Here is a 22000-nt window from a genome sequence, read left to right as displayed (position 1 = left end):
CAGGATGCTCTGCCCCATCAGCAGGTCGGCTCTGCCGGCGCTCACCGACGGGACGGCAGCCCGAGCACTGGGGTGAGTGCCAGCCTCCTGCCTGCTCCCACTGTCTAAAGGTCACCTCCGCACTCATAACGCCGTATCTTCATCTTCAATTGTCAATTAACTGATGTCAATTAACTGAGAGGACAGAACAATAATAATAAAAAAATTAATGAGGAACTCCATAATAAAACAAACCTTAGAGAAAACTACTTATCTAACTGGAATTTTATTAGTATCTGATTCAAATACCCTTTTAACAGGAGTAAATAAAAATGTTATTAAAACAAACAGAAGTGACTAGCAGAGCTAAAAATAGACACATTTAGCCCCAATATAAGTATTCACAATGTCACTGATCGAAAGGAAGCTGCATCTATTTACAGCAGACCTGAATGTGGTCCAAAATGCTGATGTAGACTCTTTCTAGTAGGCAAAATAGCAAATTAGAAAACAAAAATATCAAGCTGCTTCCAAATCCTAACTAAACGTGCTGTGTATAAATACAGAATAATGAAAAACAAGTAAGTAGCGACATCTGCACCAGAATCAGCACAGGCTCGTTTCCCGTCGACCGCAGCTAAGGGCTCTGACTGCCAGGCAGGGGAAGCTGCAGCACGAGGTTCCCCGTACCAGGCTGCTGGGGAACGCGCTGCTGCTCTGCAGCCCTGCGACACGAGGCTCTTTCCGCGTGTAGGGCCCTGCAAGGTCTCTGTCCTAAGCCCCTCCAAGACCTCTCTTGATTTTTTCTTATTTGGCCAAACTCGGGTAACAGCATGAAGAAGTCAGAGGAGCGCAACCGGAGGGACGCCCCGAACCCAGAAAAGCCTCTTGTGCAGAACGCCGAGGGACCTGCAGGAACAGAAAACTCAACTAACACACCGCAGTCAAAGTGTCGTACGGCCACGTTTACACCCAGTTATTGGGGTTTTTAACCACCCGCGATGGCAAGGCTTTGTTCCCTCCAATGAGACAGATCTGCTGTGTTTTTCTCAGCGCGGTCTGTAGCCTCTCTGCAGCAGGGAGCCAGGACCAGAGAGAGAGGATCACGCTTGGCTTTTCTACTGGAAAATCACCGTTCCTCCTGCTGTGTGCCATCCCATGGTTTATCCCATTTTATTTTGTTTGTCTCAAGTAAAGCAACGAGCCCAGCATCGGTACCAAGAACAGATCTGGGTCTTAGACACAAACAGTTAGGGGTAGAGGTCTATTATTAAACCATATAAAAACTGTGAATCAAACCTGCAGTTGTTACAGAATATGCAGTCAAGTTCAAAATCTTGTTCTGTGTGGTACAGGCACTCAGTTGCCATAGCGCAGGGTAATTAAGACCACCTAAAACCTCCAGAACTGAGCGAACCACCGATTTCCTTCTTCGGGAACAAAGACACTTGCTACTACCAGGGAAAAACTCATCTGCGTAGGAATCACGGCTTTGGCTAGGTACAGAGCCACAAAAAGCCTCACAGCCCAGAAGGCGCCACAGATTTCACTGCTTGTCTTTCCGATTATGAGCTATTTGTCCTTAACCTGTTTTTCCTAATAGAGTCTAATGTACATTCACTTTTCATTAAAAATAATACATCATAACAAATTAAAATGTATCTTTGTGCATAAAAAGCAGGGTAAAAGAACGAATTATATTTTACAAGGCAGGACTTGCATACAACGGTGAGGAGTGCAGAACAATTTCCCTAGAACAGAATCAAATTGAGCTCAAATTAGTCTGTAAGTTGCCAGGTAGCTTGTTTAATGACGTCTATAAATCATTAAATGAAAATAAACTTTGGCTCAAAGGTTTCAACTGTCTTCAAAGAAAATCCTTCTTTCCAGGCATATTTTCCATGAGCTTTTCACCCAGTGAAATCACTAAATCCTGTTAAAACTCGGTCAGCCACCTCCCGAGCGGAGCAGCAACGGGAGCCGAAGGGCCGTGGAGAACTCCGGGATTCAAACCTCAGCGCAGGCTTACAGGTAGAGGACCGTAAGCAGCTAACATACTGACTTACTGACAGCATTCGGCTGTTGTCCTGCTTCGAGCCCAGAAGAGCAGCTGGGAGCAAAATACTCGAGGTGGATTACAGGGTCGGCGTTGCAAACGGAGAGCACGCGGCGAACACCCTTCCACCCCCTCCGACAGCAGCCCGAGTCCGGTGCTTCCCAAGGGTAGGACCGGCAGCTGTCAAGATGTCAAGTGGTGGCACACCAATGCAAATGATAAAAGGATTTCTAAGGAAAAGAGGAACGGGCTCTATTTTTAACACGCAACTGTAAAACATTAAAAAAAAAAAAGTGATGTCTGTGCTTCACCCAGTGCAATTGCCACCGGATCCTGGCCTCAAAAAAAGAACACCACACCGCACCACGTATCATCTTCAGACCTTCATGAAATGGGTCTTAGTGAAATAGATGATCTTTGAGGTCCCTTCCAACCCAAACCATTCTATGACTCTATGTACCTCTGAATATGGAATGCGCAATAAATCATTTTTTAAAGCCATGAGAAGAAAAGAATGGGGAAATCTTATATCTGAACCGCATTTAGTACCTGCCTGTCATACTCTGGTCTCCCTTAACATGCAAAACTCCAGTCGGCTAAAGGAGATCTATGCATACACTGAAAGTGGATTATCAAAGGCATTCAACGTAGCAAAGGTGAAAAAAAAAAAAAAAAAAGGGTTGTACAGAAGAAAAAAATAACTCTAAAAGACTGAAGACTAGTATCACTAAACAAAGATACGTAAAAATATTCTCATTTTTAAAAGGACAACTAAATACAGAATTGAAGCATTTCATTTCAATCAATCAGTTATTGCCAAGAATGTGATTAAATTCCTTCACTAAAGCTCATCAAGAAATACACAGCAGCACTTGAGGTCTTGTTCTTTTTTCACTTGTAAATAGAAGAAACTCCCACCACTTTTGCAAGTGGTATTAGCAGCTACTAGTGAGCTATTAGCAAGCTAACAAGTATTAGCAGCTTAAAAACGTCATGATGGTTGCTTGTTACTTGTCGTAGCGGCTCTCTCCCCACGTCACAGGAATATTCAGTCCCTATGAAGGACGTGACAGTTGCTATTTTCTTGATCAGTATTTTTCCATTACATAACTTCTTAAAATTACTTACATAATGCAACCCAATATCCCTTTATTATTGAAAACCACACCATTTCTTTTGACGTGCTCTAAGCCATGAACCATTCGCTGTTACGACTTATTTAACACGCAAAGTACACCGGGAGGTGTAGCTCTGCTTCTCAGAAAGGGCCTAGATCTGTGCGTGGTTTTTCTGGGGGCAGAGGGGGGGGACAGGATCATTTAATGGAGAGACGGGGTAATTCCACAACAGAAGGGTGTCCTCAAGTCCCTGAGGCCAGGGTTCCCCTTAGCAAGCACCGTTCAGCGTCTGACCCACCGAACAGGATCGAACTCTTCTGCAACAGCATCTACGAGGACTGTTGTACTGTGGTTAAAATCAAAACACAAAACCAGTAGTATTCAGTTAGTAAATACACACGGCACTTGGGTAAAGAGGAGCAAACCACTAAAACAACAGTGACAGAGCACAGATGATTCTCCATGAATTTTAAAGCCTTCCTCTGGTTAACTCTGTGCGCTCCAAAAGAGAAGCAAGCTGCTGAGAGCCGGAGGTTCGGAAACAGATGGCTCTACTTCTCATCACTCTTTCCCCTGGTAATCACAGAAATTACTGACAGAAGTATCCAGAAACCTTAAGAAACTGTTTTGCATATTTCTGAACCTACCTATCCAACACGGCAGACACGCACACGTTAGAGAGCAGAATATTAGAGAAGCGCTGGCTGGACGTAACGCCGTCAGTGGAAAGAGGCCAGGAAAGCGAGAAGTAACTACCCTATAAGGTTACTGCTCGTTCCCCTACGGAGGCTGAAGATTCGGAGGTCTGATGGTGTACATTACTCACCTCCTGACAGCGCACCCAGCCACGCTCTGCACCAAGAACATCGCAACTCTGGACCAATTCCCCAGGGGGTTTGCAAGTTGTATTATGCATCGCTCTCTTACAGGGCAGATATTGGTATAGAACAATAAAAGCCTTTGAAAGGCTCGTAGTAAATATCCATGCCTGTTCTCTGCTCTAGAGATGCATTCATGAGACAACTGGTAGCCAGAGCCCTCCAGCTTCTCTGCTCTGCGACTTTCTAACTGCTCCATCTCTTAAAAGCACTGCTGAAAGTTAGACGACTTAACAGCTTCAGTAATTTAGATTCTACTTACTCTTCTCCTGGTTTCTGAGCTTTTCTCCCATTACTAATGAGTTATCCCACTGAGATGAATGAGTAGCACTGGCAGGAGCAGAGAATCTGCTTTATTAGTAGTACAGAGCTATGCAGGTAAATCTCATTAAAGTTGTTATTATGCCACGTTACAGACATGGGAAACTAATATTTACCTATTTCACAGTGGTGTTCAGAGGCTTAATTGGTCTGTGAATTGTTTCAAGACACATTGATAAAAACTCCATGGGAGTGCAACTGTTTTGGATTGACTGAGAAATTGCTGGGGGAAGAAGGGGGAAATCAAGGTTGCACGCCATCCCTGTTTATGCACAAGTAGAGACGTCAGAAACGGGCTAAGAAAGCTCAGGTGAGTACAAGCAGATAGAAAACATTAAGGATAGGTTTAACCTAACACTTTAGCTCAAAGTTCTTTGCCACAGCACCAGCAGCGTGCTGGAAACGCCCGTCCCTCGCCAGTACCCGCGCAGAGGGATGCCATCTCCCCTGCACGGCGGCGAAGCCGCTGCAAACGGAGCTGGAAGGGAAGGCTGGAGACTCGCCGCTGCGAAGCCTCAGGTGCGCAGCCGTGGGATGACTGAACAAATCACCGAGGGCCCATCTAATCTGAAAGGAATGAGTTTACGTACGTGCTTCTTGGGGAAAACCAAGCCAACCTGTGAAACGTACACAACAAAGTCACGCAGGCTGCGTACGACGCGCCTGGGGTTCACTGGTGTGCGTGTTTGCTGAAAACCTAAATGGGGAAACATCCATGTGACATTTCATTAAAATAATTTATCATTTGTTATCTCTATATATGTTATACTCGCTATCTCTCTTGCTCATCTCCTCTCCTACAATACTACTTCTGGAGTGCAAAATTTCCAGTCTGCCTGGAATTCTTGATAATCTAACCCAAAAACTCTAAAATTACACTGCTCTGCTAAGACTGTTTTCCCGCATGACTTAAATCTTCCAAGAACTGTACTGTATATAAATGCTAATATATATCAGCATGCCTACGTTATCTGAAGCTCCAGACGATAAGATATATCTTCTTCCTATTTTAAAGCTCAGACTTAATCTGCGAGTCCACTGGGAAATCAATGGAGCGTCTTCAACCCCTCCACAAAGAAAGGCATGGGAGCACATCAGGCTGCAGCCCAACAAAGAAATGCTCAATTATTTATGATCAGAAGATAATCCAAAATGAATACATCCATTTTTTATAGTGACTTTGGATACTATTTGTCTCTGACACACGAGACAGACACCTCCTTAGAACTGCTTGCAGGTAAAACGCACATAAAATCTACAGCAGGAGGTTTCGTCTACATCCCTCTAAATGACCTTCAGTGTAACTCCTGTAAGTATCATGTTTATTTTACCACAAAATAAAAAGTATGTTGAAAGCAATGTAGCTTTAAGTAACACTTAAATTACGACATAAAAACTAGATCTTAAACCTAACACTAATCTGGTAAAAAAAAAAAACCTGCACGCAGCAAAACAGACTAAGTTCTGTAAGAAGGCTCCGAGTGCGTGTTTTCTCTTTTTCAGTGTCCACACCCCGGCCTGATACAAGTGGAGAATCGCTGCAAAGGAACGGCTCCGCTGTGAAATGTCTTACATTAACAGTTTCTGTTTCAGTTTACAATCAGCCAGTTTCCGACATCTACTTGTGGTTTGGTTTTTGCGTTGTTTTTAACTGATCACACAAACCGTGCAAGGAAAGCACGGGTTCAACAGATTCCCGATGGCCTCCTGCAGATCATCCACAATCCGAGTTTTAGTCTAAACGTGAATTGAAAATAAGAAGTAACACAAGAAAGAAGAAGATCGGTCTTCAAACAGTATTTTAAACATAATTTTTTTGTTTGTATAGTTACTTCCTAATTCTGATGGCATCTACTTCTGTATGGAGGCTGTATTCCCCAGGTCAGAAACAGAACCCAGAATAAAACCACTTCAACAACCAACCTGCCTTCTTGCTCCTACAGAAAACCTGCCAAGCAAGTAACTATTTTCCCTATCATATGGCTGCACACTACTCAACATCACCGTACCGGAACAGAGTAAAATTATCGCAGTGCTACGCATCTCATGAATACGGTTAATAAAGAAGTCCCGGGCTGTGACCCTTTCGACCGCCCCAGTCCTGCATCAGTAGCTGATCTATGTCCCTATAGGTGACCCGGGCTCTAGGAACAGACTCGGTTTTTAGCACAGGTCTTTGTGCAGCCCCCCCTGCTCGCCATCGTCCTCCCCGGGAAGGATGGAGGACCTCCGTCAGCAGGCGAGCGTGCAGCTTCAGACTCATCACGAACGGCCAGAAGTGACTAGAAGCAAGATTTAATAATTTTGTCATCCCCTGCTCGTGTAATAGCCAAAAACTCAGGTGCTTTTCTTTACTCCCAACCGAGTTTTATTGCTTTCGATGTTATTTCCTCAGAGGACTATTTAATTAGTTCAGAATGCCAACGGCACATAGATCTTATGCTTAAATTAAACAATAGCTTAAATAATGCTCTAGGGAGGTACTTTTCCCAGCCTGTTATTTTTAGGTATCTCGGGGAGCGCAGTGCGCTGTGCCACCACACTGGCAACAGAAAGAGGAAGAGCAAGAATGTTTTTCTCAACAGATTTTAACTCAAGATCCATGCTAATGATTAGCATCAAAATTCTGAAATAATGAAATATGAGGGGTCCGTAACTAGAGAAACAAGCAACAGAAAACATGATTCACTGCCCTGAAAAAAAAACTCTTTAGCTGTTCTCACCCTAGTTTGTTGGGGTTTGGGTTGGATTTTTTTTCAACAGAAAGTTATCAGTGACAAAGCTGGAGGAAACAGCAGCCAGAAGGGTGAGGAGCCCCTTTCCCTCTAGCTGCAGAGGCAGAAGAGTTCCTCCCCACAGTTGTAGGCTGGCTGTGCAAAAGGAACTACAAAGTAGACCAAACTCATCTGCTCTGGAAATTCAGCTAAAAAGCTACCAGAACCTACAGTAGCTATACTTAGCTGGAGCAGAGTAAAGGGAGCAGATAAGACGCGAGAGCCCCTCACCAGACATGTGTGTGTAGGAAGCAGCACCGATACAGATGGCAAAACGCTCGCCCCGGCTGGGAAGACCTCCAACGTGGAGCCTGCTGATTTAAGAGGATATAAAAGACAGCTAAATGAATCACCCCAGAAAGATCATTCCTCACTATACAAAAGTGGATGGTAAAAAGGAAAAAAAGCGTTTGTAACTTCGTTACGTCAACCACAAGGTTTTTTACTTGGTTCTTTTTACAAGTGTTAAATTTTGAAAAAGTAAAACAAAAATTAGATGCAGCTTCAGGGAAGAAAAAAAAAAAAAGGCAAGTTAGTTACTAGGCAAGGTGAAAAGCTTAAATCGCAGTATGACCAGCTGCTAAAACAGCTAAAATATGTCCTGTTCTCATCTTTCCCCAAAACCCAAACCCAACGGTTCTGTGTAACAGATGAGAAACTGAGAAGGGTGTAGCCAAACTGCCAGGTCCCACCAGAGAACCCAAGGCTGAACCTAAGCCAGGATGCTGTAGGATGCTTTACCGTCACATCCCAGAATTTCTCAGCCAACTTCATTCACTGCCTACCAGGCAGATGCAATTTCTCAGAAAGTCCAGCGTCAGACATAAGAGTCACTGAACTATAACTGGCAACAAGTTTACTCCAAAGCATTTGACTTGAATAACCCCGATAATCCTGTCCTAAAGTAGGACTATGACCGAATTCACTCCCGTTCACGCTCGGCGGTTACACTCGCTGCAGCAGACCTCGATCCGCCCGGCAGCTACGCACAGCACAGCTGGCTTCACATCTGCCCCCCGCAAGCAGCTCGTTGCCCACCCTGCAGCGCGAGAGCAGCTCCACGTGCAGTTTGGACGCGGTCGCGAAGCAAACTGGATTCCACATGTAAATTCTAGATAGCGGGATACCAGAAAAGGTCTCTTTTTCTAAAGCAAACGCGTAATCTGGTGTTGTAGCAAACAGGATGTGGTAAAAAGAAAACTAGCTAGAGGTGGTTACGCACTCCGCTTCGAGACATGCTGTACTTCCCCGTGAAGCTTCTGCTGTGGAAGAAGCAGCTTCTGCGGGAACAGCCGGCTGCTGGGCTATTAAGCGCTGCCAGAGCAGTTTTCTGGGTGGCTCTATTATCTTCATGTCCTCTGACTCATTAGGCGATTCTTAGAGAGTTTATGATCATTCTGGAGCATCTCTCCTGCAAACAGTCGTGCCATCTTCAAGAGATGAGAGCAGCCTATTTGCTTCGTGAAGACAAAGATGTAAATAGAGGACAGACACTTGTTTATGCAAATGCTACAAAGCCTCCAGGCCATTTTCATCCCCGGAAGGGCTGCTGCCACGCTGCTCGCTGACCGAGTTTCCTGCTCTTATTTTGATCCTAAAAGGCAGGGGAAAGGTTTTGGTTTCCAAGCCCAAGCCGCCGCGGGATTCCCTGCGGGTCGCACACCTGGGTGGCGGCGGGGAGGGAATCTGGGCCGATCTTTTACAGTGGGACCCAGAAAGCACCGATCCTAAAAGGATCTAAGGGCTCACTGCGGATAAACACTTGGAGCTGGTAAGACCAGCACCACAGACGTACTCATGGGAAAACATCCAACAGGAATGACCCCGCGTACAACATCAGAAAGACTCGCAGCACAGAGCTGATCGAAGCCCTGGGTTTTACGTTTGAAAGAATGACACTGAAAAACAGAAAAAAAAACCAGTGGCCTGGAGCTGTAAGAAAGAATTGTGGTCTGGAGGGAAAAAAAAAAAAAAAAAAAAAAGCCTAACACTCCTCATCTACAGCGCTTGCCAAAGGTAAAACTGGTAGCTTGGTAAGTTGTACAATTAGCATATGGGGATAAAGCACTGTATACCAGACAGCTCTAACTGAGACAGCGAAGGCAGAGGAAGAGCCAGCAGCAGGGGGACGAAGCAGCAGAGCCCCAGCTCCTGAGCAGAGCCCCGTCTGCCTCGCGCGGATTTGGGCTCCTCGGGGTGGGAGCTGCCGCCTCGGCGTCCGCCCCAGACGTGCACCGCCGGCCCAGCCCCGGCTGCCGCCTCTCCATGTCCCCGCCACGCAGAGCGGTAACGACGAGAGTGAAAAGGTGACTAGGTTTTTAATTACCTCACCATATTTATTTTCACAAACTTTTGCAAAATGCTTGCCTAAAATTGACGGTACTTTTTACTACAAGCAATTATGCTAACGTCTAGAAACAGAACTAATTTAATGGCAAAGAAAGTAATAAAATATAAATGAACAACCACAGTAAGGAAATACAGTATTTTCCAGTGCAATGCAAAGTCTTCTGTTAAAAAACAGTCATCTTTAATCTTTTTTTTCTCCCATTCTAAATCCTTCCTCAGAAGAAACCAGCTTCCGAAGTAACCGAAACTCCAGCAAAGTGGTCACAGAAGACCTCTCATTTCCAGGTAACATCGGGCAAGTACTGCTCTGACTGCACCGAGGGGAGAGGAGCAGAAAACCTCCCTGCACATCTGTGGATGACGCATCTCAAGATCTGGGGGAGAAACTAATCTGTTAATGAAACTCTGGGCTCTAAAATTCCAGGTGTGATGGCTACCAACACAGGGAAAAAGAGAAAGATACAATCCTTCCAAGGCTGCATTACCAAACTGTAACTGCTGTAACTTACCAAAATAACTGCAACATTCTTCACTCTTCTTTGGAACCAACTATTGATGAAAAGTATTCAGTTACATAAATAGAAATATCCATTACATATAAGCTGTTCTGTTTGTTTATTTTTTTAAGGACCAAAAAAACCCAACACACCAGACTTCTTCATTTCATTGCCACCAAACGGAAACAAACAATTAAAGTCAGCCTGTGTTTGGTTGCTTAAAATTCCGCTTATTTTGTAACTGCCACGCTATAGCAAAATATTCATGGTTCAGCACAGACATTAAACTGAAGCACACGCTGAGAGATGTCGGCACAAGCAAACATACCTATGTATTTACAGTGTGACATTTTTGGCCAGAATAAAAAGTCACCATTTTTATGCACTAAGATACATCGATTACCGTAACACAATGGAAAGCTCCACAAGACTTCTATGAGGACGTACTTTAGACTGGTGTTTCCACACCCCTCTTTGCGCATAGCTATCAAACCCATCAATGACAATCTACGGTACTATACAAGAACACTACTTATTTTAACCTGGCAATACTTAAACCTCCAGAATACTCTCACACCTACTGTCCGCACGTTCCCAGGGGAGCAGAAGGCTGGACACCTCTGCTCCAGCCGGGATGGGACACCAGCTAAAGCTCACCCAGCCCAAAGGTGCCCCCGTCGCACCCCCCTCCCCGGGAAACAAGGCGCAGCGGCGCTTCGCTCTCGGGTGTTTGCTTCTGCTGTTACTTACAGTCTCTGTCTTTCAGACAGGAACAGACCCACTGATCTCCTCGAGTCTTCCCAGCCCGTTCTGTGGTTTTGTCCCCATTTTGCAGGACAAGAGCAGTTGTACTATCCCAGCAGGCGTACGCCAGCCCACTCCTCAAATCTACTGGACAAAGACTTCGCGAGCACCTCGTGAAATCCATTCCCCGGCTTTATGACCCATCCCACTACTAAAATGGTTTTATTCATATCCAGATTTTTTTTTTTTTTTTCATTCACATGTTAAGCCTCTGGAAAATTGACTAACCTCATCATTTCTGCAACAACCTTTCTGGTTTTGAAGACTGTTGAACCTCACTTCTCTCTTCCATAGCCTACACAACACCCTATTTCAGTACTTCCCCGTAGGTCATATTTAGCAGACTGCTAAGTAAGGTCTGCTCATTCCCACTGCTCTTTCCTGGACTTTTTCCAGCAAGTCCATGTATATTTTGTAGTCCAGTGCCAGGATGGACACGATATTCTGCCAAAAGAGGATTACTTCACATGCCTCACTGGCTGCAATCCTGATTTTATATTTAGTCGTGTGATCTAGCTGAGACGACACAGCCTACGGCTCACTATAGCAGCCAAGTCAACTAAAAACGTCTACCTGATCAGTAGTTCTCCACTCTGTATTTCTGTAATTACTCCAGCCCGGGTGTAGAAGACATTGCTTGTTTTGACCGAGCAGCACTGCATTTTTTTTACCCTCCTCTACTTCACGGAGATCTTTTGTAATATGTAATTGTAGTTCTGTCCTTGTCCTCGGCGTGGTTACGGTCTTTCTCATCATGCAAGCAGGATACAGAGGTTCTTCGTCCCAGCACTCACACTGTTAACTAAAACGCTGCACAGTAACTGACCTCTGACGCTCTTGTGCAAGCTCCCTGGATACATCCTTCCGTGTTCACACGGAAGCACTGATAACTGTTCCTCAAGCCAATTCTCCCAACAGCTCTGCCCCTGCACACAGCAGTGCACCCACGTTTCCCCAGGTCCCTAGCAAGGACATGACGTCAGACCGTCAAGACAACACGTATGGTATCTTTTCTACTACTGCTCCCTTATCAACAAGGCTTATTACCCTGCAGAGAAAAAAAAAAAGTTTAACTGATGTGACACATTATATTGCTGACAAGCCCATACCAAGTAATACAATTTTCTCCTCGATGTTTCCAAATAATTTAATTATTTTTCCAGTAGTTTTCCAGAACATGAAGTTAAGTTGACAGATCGCCTTGCTTCATCTTCTTCCCTTTCACAACATTTCATTTTATTGAAGACCTTTGTTTTACTAAGGCCTGTCCATATCCCAGTGCTCTTCAGACTATCTACAACACTGATTTTTCAGCAGCCATTACAGAGAAGTGGCAGGCAAGCCAGTCTTAAAAATGTTTATGTGAGTAACGTTTTATTGAAATATGACTTACCAATTTTCTGATGAAAGATCTTGTCGAAGGTTAATTCACCCCTCTCCTCAAGGTATTTCTGCATAACACTGCGGATACTGAAAGAAGACAAGAAAAAAGGGGGAAAGAAGTTACTTGAAACGGCTTATTTTAAACCAGATCTTTAACGTACTTTGGAGAAAACAACATCGATGAAAGACTCATGCAAAACGCAGTACCACTGCCCACCCACTGCACCGACCCGCAGGGCGGCAGGCAGCCTGCTGCTCTACCCAAAGACCAGGAGAGTTCGCAGGACCACAGGCACTAACGTCAACCGCCTGTCGTCAGTCACCGACGCACAGAGGCTGTCGAATTCACGGAATTCGACACAGCAAATTATTTTATGGAAATTCAGTCTTCGCCTATGAGTACCTTTCCAGACATCACCTTCGTAGCCTCAAATTAGCCTTGCAGTCTCAGTACTGTGATTTTTAAGGTTTGTTGGTTTTTTTTAACATTCTTGGAGTTTGAGGTACACAAGAAAAGTCACTTTTCCCCACTGTATATATTAATACTCTCCAGTGTAGAATATTAGTAATATTAGTACTTATTCAGTGTAGAAGAGACATAACTTTTACATTTCAAGCTTAACGTATCAACAGCCTGCACCACACAGCTAGAATTCCCCTTCGAGAACCTATACGTATCTAGTAAGGTTCGAAAATGCCGCAACTGAGCGTAGATTGGGGGGGAAATAAAAAAGCCATCAGCGATTGCAGACATCTCCCTTCCTGTACGCCGCTACAGAGCACAAGAGTTCAAAGGAGGGCTCCCAGGTTTTTATCCCAGTTAGGTACTCGCGGGTTGAACGGAAGGGTAGCGCGGGGCCGGCAGTGGGAGCTGGAGCACCAAACGCTGGGTGTTTTTCCTCAAAAGCAGAGAAACGGACTGCAGGCAGCAGCAGGCAAGGCAGCGTGGGCTGGAGCCCCGGGCTGGCCCTGCCTCGGGCGAGCTGAGCCCTGGGGGGGCACGGCACGTCCCGGGGACGCTCTGCCCATCGCCTCCTCTCTTATGTTCCTGCAGCAGGCTTTAGCTCGAAAATAAACGCACGAGTCAATCAAAGCTACAGCAGGCTGTTAACGCCGCAATCGCCATCCATCATTGGGAAAATGAGCCAACATAAGCTCCATTAGGCCCCTAGCTTGGCTGCAGCGCACTTAACATCTACTTTGCCTAATTTATAATGTCACAATCACTCATTTAAACCACATTAATAAAGATTTCCTTTATTTGTCAAGTAACCTCAATATTCATTTTAATATAATGCCTATAAAAATTTCATATGGGCAACAATACAAGTACATCAATTTTAAAATCGATGTAGCCCAGCAGTACTGTGCCTTAGTAAAGCAACTATATTGTCATAGTATTAAGTCAAAATTCCACTAGACTTTTTCCATTTCCAATTTTAAAATTGATATTTTCACACATACTCTTTATTTTTGTAGGAATAACCAGAAACACCCTGTACAAAGCACTCATGCCCTAAACCAGACTGTTAAATATCGCTCACATTTCTGCAGAAGTAAGGCTGAGCACCCGGTCCTTGTAAACGCGGGTGCTGAACTACTCCGTGTCAGGAAAAAAAACTGAGCAGGTCGGTTCTCATGGACAAATTTTAACATTTTCTAGAGAAGTAAAAACAGCTTTCTGCGGTTATTTCTCATCCTTTTTTTTTTTTTCCCTAAAGCCTCTTCATTAACAAGTACTTGTGCAGTTTTGGGTCCCACGCAGGGTGAGACCGTCGTCCCCTCGCACGTGCTCCCCAGGACCCATCACCAGCGCTCCTCAGAAACCTCACAGGTGCTAACAAACATCTCCTCCATCATCTTTGGGGTAGAAAGCATTTGCTCTCCTCCTCAAACGAGGACCTGACGCATGAAGTCTGAATGACTTGACCAGAAAAAAAAAGTCTGTAATAAAAGCCAAGAAATTTAACTCAAAGGCCCTAAACCCCAGTCTAGGAAATTATTCTATTAATCGTTTTTATGTATATCTCAAAGCCCCACGTGGAACATAGATCTACGAACACTATGATCCCAAGTAAGAACTCTGGAGGCTAACCACCACATCAAGTTGAACAAGAATTGGGAGGGCTAAACGTTGTAAATCAGGTTTCAGACTCTAAATTATTCAGTGGCGAACTTGCTAGTCTTTCTATTTTCATTAAAAACTAGGTCTACTCTCTGTGTATTTTTACAACCTAAACAAATACTGATTTCAAACGAAAAGGAAGCAGCAAATAGAGATCATGTCCTGTACTCAGGAAAAGCAAGGTAGTAAAATAAAATTTGTCATATAATTGACAGAATTGCACAATTTGGCCACCTTTTCTATGGGTAGATCTTAAAAAACACACGTCCTAACTTAACGTGTTGAAAATGGTGACCATAAAACTTAATAGTTCTCTTAAATCCATAAACCGTCAGCACATCGATGGCAAAACACCTCCAGTCAGACCGGCACCATCCCGTACCGGCGAGCACGGGCAGCAGAAGCCGTACGGCAGGACCGGGCACGGCCAGGGGTGCGCGGCCACCATCAGCCCAGGAAGGGCTAGGAGAGCCCTGCCCGCCCGCGGGCTCCTTCCCTCCGCATCCCTCTTCTCCCAAGCGCACCCTTCCATGCTTAGAGGAGGACTGCTTGTAGAAGAACCCGGTGGGCATCACCAAGGAGCACAAACGTCCCCCTCCCCCTGGATGGCCCGAGCCCATCACAGCACCTGCGCTCGGAGCTCCCTTCGGCAATGCCCCGTTCCCACTGCCCGCTAGACCGTTAGTAACATAATAAGCCTTTTTAATAATAATAATGACATCAGGAAAGCTTTCCTCTGCTCGAACAAGTGCACTGCAAGAAATTACATAAACATATCTTAGTCTAGACAATGGGAGAAGATAATGAAAAATTTAACGTATGACTGAAGCGTCCAGGAAAACACTCTGATTGTGTAACGAACAAATCTCTCCAGCGCTTCTCCTCCTCTCCCTTGACATCTAGTACTTCTGGTCTGATGGGTAACACGTCAAGGGAACAAAACGCTTTGGCAGCTACAGAATCTGAACAAATCTGTACAATGATCACAGGCTGCAGGAGTCCACACTGCATTCCAGCTTCTAAACAACAGACTTTCACCCCTTTACAAACATTCCTCCTTATCCATATGAACAAATAGGAATAAATTGCACGTAGTGGATGATCACTACCCAGAATAATCACCTTCTAGTTCTCACGCGGAAGTTAAAGGTAGAAATCCTACTGAGTTCAAAAGACACGAAGCAGAGTCCGTATATCCTTCAGAAGGATGGAACACCTCAGCCTGGAGCCTAGCACATCCCACAAACAGGAAGGAAGGTTCTCTCTCTGCAATCGGATACTGAATCATTACTTGCCCTCCATGTAAGCAACGTGGGATTAAAAGCTTCATTTCACAGAAAAGTAGCCATTTCTGAAAAGTTTTCCATATCCCAATTTGCTTTCAGCACAAACAACGCGCTAATGCGAGAAGCGGACTTTTTGCATAAGTTCAGCTCAGTTCACAGCATGGTCTACCTTAACAGCAACACTCCAAATAAGCAGAAAACAAAAGCTGGCTAAAAATGAAATCCAGGGAGACTTCAGAAACAAAAGCATATCCGACTGTACTGTAGCAAAACCTTTTGTCCATGTATTTTTTACTTCAGAGAGGAAGAAAACAGCAAACAACAAAAATTTCAGAAACATTCAGTTTGCTGTCCACAAGTCAACTGAAATAACAGGACAGGGAAACAACAGGGAAATCAAAAAAGTCAGGCTTAAAATTTCCTAAGAATTGCAGTTTGGACTCTGGATACCTCTTTGCTGGTTTAACCGGGGCCAAATTTAAGCAGGTGCCTGGGAGCACAGTGCAGCCCTTTGCCCCGTGACCAGGGGCACGGCAGCACCCGCGCCGAGGTCGGCCAGAGGGAACTAACGTAGCGGTGGGTGAGACAGTCGAGAAGTTTTGGGCGATTTTTTTTATCACAAACAGAAGGAGCATCTCGATCCCTGGCAATGCCAACGGTACCCACGCGGTGCCTCGTGCCGATGCCGAGGGCTGCGCGCAGCAGGGTGCCGCAGCATGGGTGCGGGTGCTCAGCGGGCTCAGCTCTTGCAGCCCCACGGGAGAAGCTGCCCTTAAAGACAGAGCTGAACGAAAAGACCGGGCTTGTGAGGCCGCTCAGCACGCTGCCTGCCCAGGAGCCCACGGAGAGATGACTATCGGCATCGTCAGCAAACTACGAACTTTGTGAACAGCACAGGTCGCTCTAACCTGGTCAGCTCCTCCACCTCCCCAGAAAAGGGGCTTTATTACAGGCGTGAGCTGAAGAATCTGTTAAAAGGAGCTTTGAGCTGCATCTTGAAGCTCTTGCTACTCTAGCCAGCACGCTGCTCTCTCAGACTGGATCAAAGAAATCCACTGAAAAGCAACCTTCAAGGTTAAAATAAATTCTGCGATTAAGAAGCTTTCACTGCCTACAAGCACGCATGGTGGCATGCAGTCTGGCAGGACACAGACAACAGACAGCCGCGGTGCCAAGGTCGGTACGGGCGGGAAACGTCTGCTTGAAAACCCGCCTTCTGAAAAACTAAGAAGAAAACACACGATGTTCTTTTTAACGCAGAAAAGGACACGTGTACGGCAAGAGCACCTCTCACCCACAATGCCCCCTCTCAGGCAAGCTGCAGCAGCAGCAGGAAACCCTTAGAGAGGGAGCTCACCCCCAGGCAGGGTCCGTCCTCGGCTGCAGCCACAGCCACGCGCCAGTGCCGACAGCAACAGCTACTCCTGCTGCCCCCCTCCAACACGTCAGTAATATTCTGTGACTCCGAGGAAAAGCATACCTATCAGAAGAAATTCAACTTCCGCTGGGTGTGTGACAGTATCTGCAACCGCACGGCCCGCAGGACGGCCACCGGAGCCATCGGGCAGCCCCAGCCAGCACAGGCAGCCGGGGGCACGACCGCGGCAGATGCAGGAGTATGCAGAAACTAGAAGTTACGGAGGAGAATAAAATAAACAGCATTCATTTTGACACTTCCTAAAAGTTCTGCTATTAATTTCTAACATGCATGGATTTTGTCCCCGCAGGTTTGTTATACTAAATTATGCAGGAGTTCTTTTGAAAGCATCTCGCATCTAGCAAATGGAAAGGGTAAAGAAAGATGCGATGGTATGTATACGTATACATACTCTTACTATTGGCAACAGATCAAGAAGCTACTTACTATTGGCCTTATTACTACTGTATCTTAAAGAGGCTTTTAATTATTTATCATAAAAGCACATCATTTTTTCTTATAAATCAATATGAGTTCAGATTGCGGGATATTATCTATTGTACAGATGCACACATGCACACCACAGCTTGAAAAAAAAAATGTCTGGCCTTATTGCAAGCATTAAGGAATCATACCTACATTAAGAATGCGCACTTACACTCACTAATACATCCATCTATAAGCTGAAACAGAAAAAAGGAGAACAGAAAAACAAAACGAGAATGAAATGTCAGCTTTACAGAGCCTAGCCTGAGGAGAGCAGAGTTCAGTATTTAACTCTACCAACATTTACTGTGTCATACTGGGCAAGTCATAAACCTTATCTGCCTCAGGCCCCCAGTCTGTAAAATAAAGCTTTTTCTTTTCTCCCTCCTCCTTGTCATCAGAGCAGGCACCATCCTTCTGCCACGTCTGTATCTGTATCTGTATCCAGCACATGAAGCTCCTCATGGCTCCTGGCACATCCAAAAACTACTCAAATGCTGATAATTATTTCAAGAAAATGCTAGATATTCAGCAACTGACGTCCCACTGCCTTTGACTGCCAACCTCCACGCTGCCCCTCACCGCCCTCCCGCTCTCGGCCCTTCGAGCATCCCGTTTCCGCGCTGGACAGTCACCTCCTGTTTATCGTGGTCTGCTTTCTCCTCTGCCTTCATTGGTACCACCCCTACTTCCCTTTTCCAAATCTCTCTCATCCTGTTCTCACCTTGCTTTCCGCACCGTATTTATCACGTGCCCCCATCCCATCCAGCTTTCAGCTCTACTTTCTTCTTCGCCGTCTCGTTCTGCACAAACGCAGCAGCCCGCAGACGCGGGGAAGTCTCACAAAGCCGACAGAGACCTGAGCTTGCCTGCAGTCAGAAAATAACTAAGCCTGCTTAGACCCAATTTCAAACGAGAAGAAAATCTGAAAGCCTGAAGTATAATACTGCCATTGTGTCACTGGTAATAAGGTTTCTCTTTGAAAGTGTTTTTACCGGGATTTTGCAGAGTAGGAAGGAAAACAAGTCACATAACAGAAGACGACAGAGAGAAGGAGAGAAACATCTCAACAGAAAGAGTACATCTGCATGACAGATTACTAATGATGTTGTTATTTTCTTGTAATATGTTCATCACCGGCATGAAGTACCTCCCCGACTGAACAGAAACCTCCCCTTGACCGGGATTGTAACGGCAATGAGTCGCTGGATCACGGCCCCCAGCTCAGCTCAGCGCTCCGCTTTGGGGGTGAAAGCAAAGAGCAGACACTTAATGCAACCGATGAAAAAAGAATTAGCTTCCCTCCTATATAGGAGGTAAAAAATGGTGAACATACTAAAAACCATTCACTCCATTTCATTTTGCTTCCTCTCAGACTTGTACCCAGTTCAGAGTTCAGCAGAAGTTAATACTTCTCCAAATTATTTTGTCCTCAGACGCTGTAAAAGGTTATTTTACACATTGCAACTGTTGTGCAAGCAATTAATGGGGTGAAGTAAATTCCCAGCATATAAAGCCAGAAAGGACCGCTAGACCATCTAATCTGATCTATTTACCTGTTACCTGCAAAATTCCATATTGGAAGAAGGAAACAAATAGTTAGAAGACTGTGAAAAAACATTTTTGGACAACAATGAAATATCATGGGAAAAAAATACGTTCCTTTTTCTCTTTTACTTTTGAACATCCTCTTACCAGACTGCCCCCGACAGCAATGCAATATCCAACTGACTTCGTGGTTTAACAGAGAAATAAAAGTGAACATTGGTGCTACATTAATTAGTGCACACGCTCGCCCTACTCTTGGTCTCACCAGCTGACGAATAAAATAGCAGCGAGTGAAAGCAAACCTTCCTGACCCGGGACGTCACACAGGACAAGGACAGGGCTCTGCCGTTGTCTATCCCAAGTTTCCCCTTTTACCCCCATTTTCTGTCTTTGCACACCCTCTAAAGTTTATGCTAAGCCCACTGCCAAGTTACCGCGCTGCAGCGAACTAACGCTCTTCTAATTGTCAGGGATGATTAACAGCAGGTTCCACCCAAGAGCCCCGGTTGCGATGGAAAGGATTAAAGCTCAGCAGCACTTTCCCACAACCCCCTCCGGCACGTGTATCTCATCCGGGAGACGCAGCGGCTTCGCTTATGCAAAGTATATTCACGGAGAAAGTTTACAACAAGGGAGCCAAAAGCAGTAGCTACGATTTCAAAATACGCGCTGTCCTCATGTTCCTTGAAGATCATTTGCATTATCATTGCTGAAATCTGAAACTAATATGAAAGCTTCTAAGTACATGAATTTTTCAGGAATAATTACACTGAATTGTAATGTCAAGGACTTGCCCTTCCACCAGAACGCTGCTACTGAGAAACTACAAGAAAGAAATTGGAGAAAAATCACAGCTCCTCGCTCCTACTGCAATTAAGTCATTTGTCAATCATAATGTTGGGTTTTTTTTTAAACAAATACAAAATTACTGAAGGCATGCCAATTCTTTTTAATCTTTCCAGATCTATAAAATGTTTAGAACTTTCTTTAAAAGTAGCATGCAAGTATAAACATTAACTGAGCTACCAAGAACTACAGCCAACATCGACTGAAACACACTACATTCGCTTGTGATTTATTTATTCATTTATAGTCTCAGGATGCAATTTTACAGAGACTTAAATGTTTATTTGCACTGTCCAAATCCATCATAAAGTCGCTAAAATTGGACCAAAGATCCTGCCCCAAAGGCCTTTGAACCGAAAGCATGACAGGGTCAACAAGTACAATTCAAAGCAATGGCAGAACGGCACACGGCCGTTCCAGCCAATTCTTTTTTTTTCTTCCCCCCTTTATGAAAAGTGCATTTAAAAGGTTTAGCAATGCAAAATTCATCAAAAGTGAAAACTATTAAGAAATATTTGGCCTAAGAACCCGATCTTCTCAGAATTCATTTAAACAAGGTAAAACTAACAGAAATGTTCCTGTATTTTTCTCTCCCCTCTCTGAACAGGCAAGCGTCCCTCCAGAGCCTTGCGTCCCAAACACCGCAGCAGCGATTCTCCTAAAGCAAAACACAAAAAAAAAAAGAAGTGATCTTTTGCTCCTCATTGTGCGTTTTAACCTGGCAGTTATTTTAAGGTCCCATAAGTAAGGGAGATGTGAACAAAGTGATCACTAGGACAATTTGGAAAGAAGATTGGGAAAATCTGGGGTGAAAAAATAAAATAAAATTTAAAAAAAACCAGAGGACTGATGTACAAAACCACTTAATGCGAAAATGAACAGAACATGATGGGGAAGACACGGGGAAGCCAGGCTGGAGACTTAAGAAAAACAGCAAACGAGGAGAAGGCTCAGAAAGGGAAGTCTCCGAGGCAATACCGCGGCGATCCTTGCAGCCCACCGAGGGCTGGGAATCAAGGCCAGGAAAGCCGAACCCTAAAGCGCAGCCAGCAAACCAGTGCCACCCGAACCGAACTCCTTCCTGACCGGTTCTGCCCCTGGCGAAGCCCGCCTTGTGCACCACCGCTCCGGTTCAGTTTAACCGAGATACGTATTTCACAGAGCTTGCTTTCCCTTCTGAAATTAAGACAGCAACGCAATAAAGAGGATAGCAGCCAAGCAGCATCTGCAGAGCCGCATTCTGCGCTCAGACCCTTGGGAGAAGGGCATCTTCCTCTAAGGTTTGAAGCACCGAGTATTTTATTGGGTTCCCCAGTGCTTTTTCATTTTCTGGGAGGATGCGGAAGCTCCTGGGAGCTCCTTTCTCCTCTGCACCTTACGCAGAGGTAGCAAGTCCTGGTGGGTGACGAGCATCCGTCCGTCCCCAGCTCCGTTCTGCAACGCGCGTCCCCGCGGAGTCCCCCAAGGCTGCGGCGAAGTGCAGCTGGTGCTTGTCCGGTGCGGCGTATCGCAAACACGCTGCATCAGCTGGACTGAATTTCTGTTGGCGTTTAATGAAGGCTTTGATTTGCACAGCCCTGCCAGATCCCGAGAAATCTGCCCTCTCCCCAGTTCCTTTCTCAATAGGACACGACACATGCTGACAGGACAAATTCCTGGCACACGGGAAGGGGACTGGGGGGTTTCTATATGGAAGCGGTTTCTCCTGACACTCTCAGAAATTTGTATTTATTTATGCAAGGCATATTTATGTAGGTGTTTATTCAGTACTGGAATGATTTTCTTGGAGAAACTAATGAGCATGGGGTGAAGCTCTTTCAGTGGAAAACAGCTGTATTTTCTAAAGCTAGAATATGCTGCTTTTACATCAATTTAGTTCAATTAAATTATGTTATTTGGTTTATGCACCTAGACCTGACGGCTCCTGATAGGCTTTTTTCTAATTTTATTAATTACAAAAAAAAAAAGCTATTATTGATAAGAAGATTAAACCAGGCCATTCCACATGATTTCACCAGAACAGAAACCAAAGTTGCATACATTCACTTCCTAATGTTATAGTTCTAGCGTTCTGCTAGAAACATTTCACGTGGGAAGGTCCAGGCACTGAAAAGCCATCGTACCTATAAAAGG

The 22000-nt window shown here is 44.9% G+C and overlaps 1 protein-coding gene across 3 annotated transcripts in view; it reads right to left on the bottom strand.

The window, feature by feature from the left end:
- The window catches only part of GRK3 (G protein-coupled receptor kinase 3), a 73418-nt gene that overhangs the window by 43577 nt on the left and 7841 nt on the right, over positions 1 to 22000 (bottom strand). For all 3 annotated transcript variants that reach the window (XM_054844245.1, XM_054844248.1, XM_054844246.1), the window contains exon 2: positions 12170 to 12246. In XM_054844245.1, coding sequence (XP_054700220.1) covers positions 12170 to 12246 — 77 coding nt within the window. The remainder of the gene's footprint in view (positions 1 to 12169; positions 12247 to 22000) is intronic.

The sequence above is a fragment of the Grus americana genome, chromosome 16, assembly GCF_028858705.1.
Source record: "Grus americana isolate bGruAme1 chromosome 16, bGruAme1.mat, whole genome shotgun sequence".
NCBI lineage: Eukaryota > Metazoa > Chordata > Aves > Gruiformes > Gruidae > Grus > Grus americana.
Note: the sequence above shows the minus strand (reverse complement) of the source record. Positions and strands in the feature narration are given on the sequence as shown.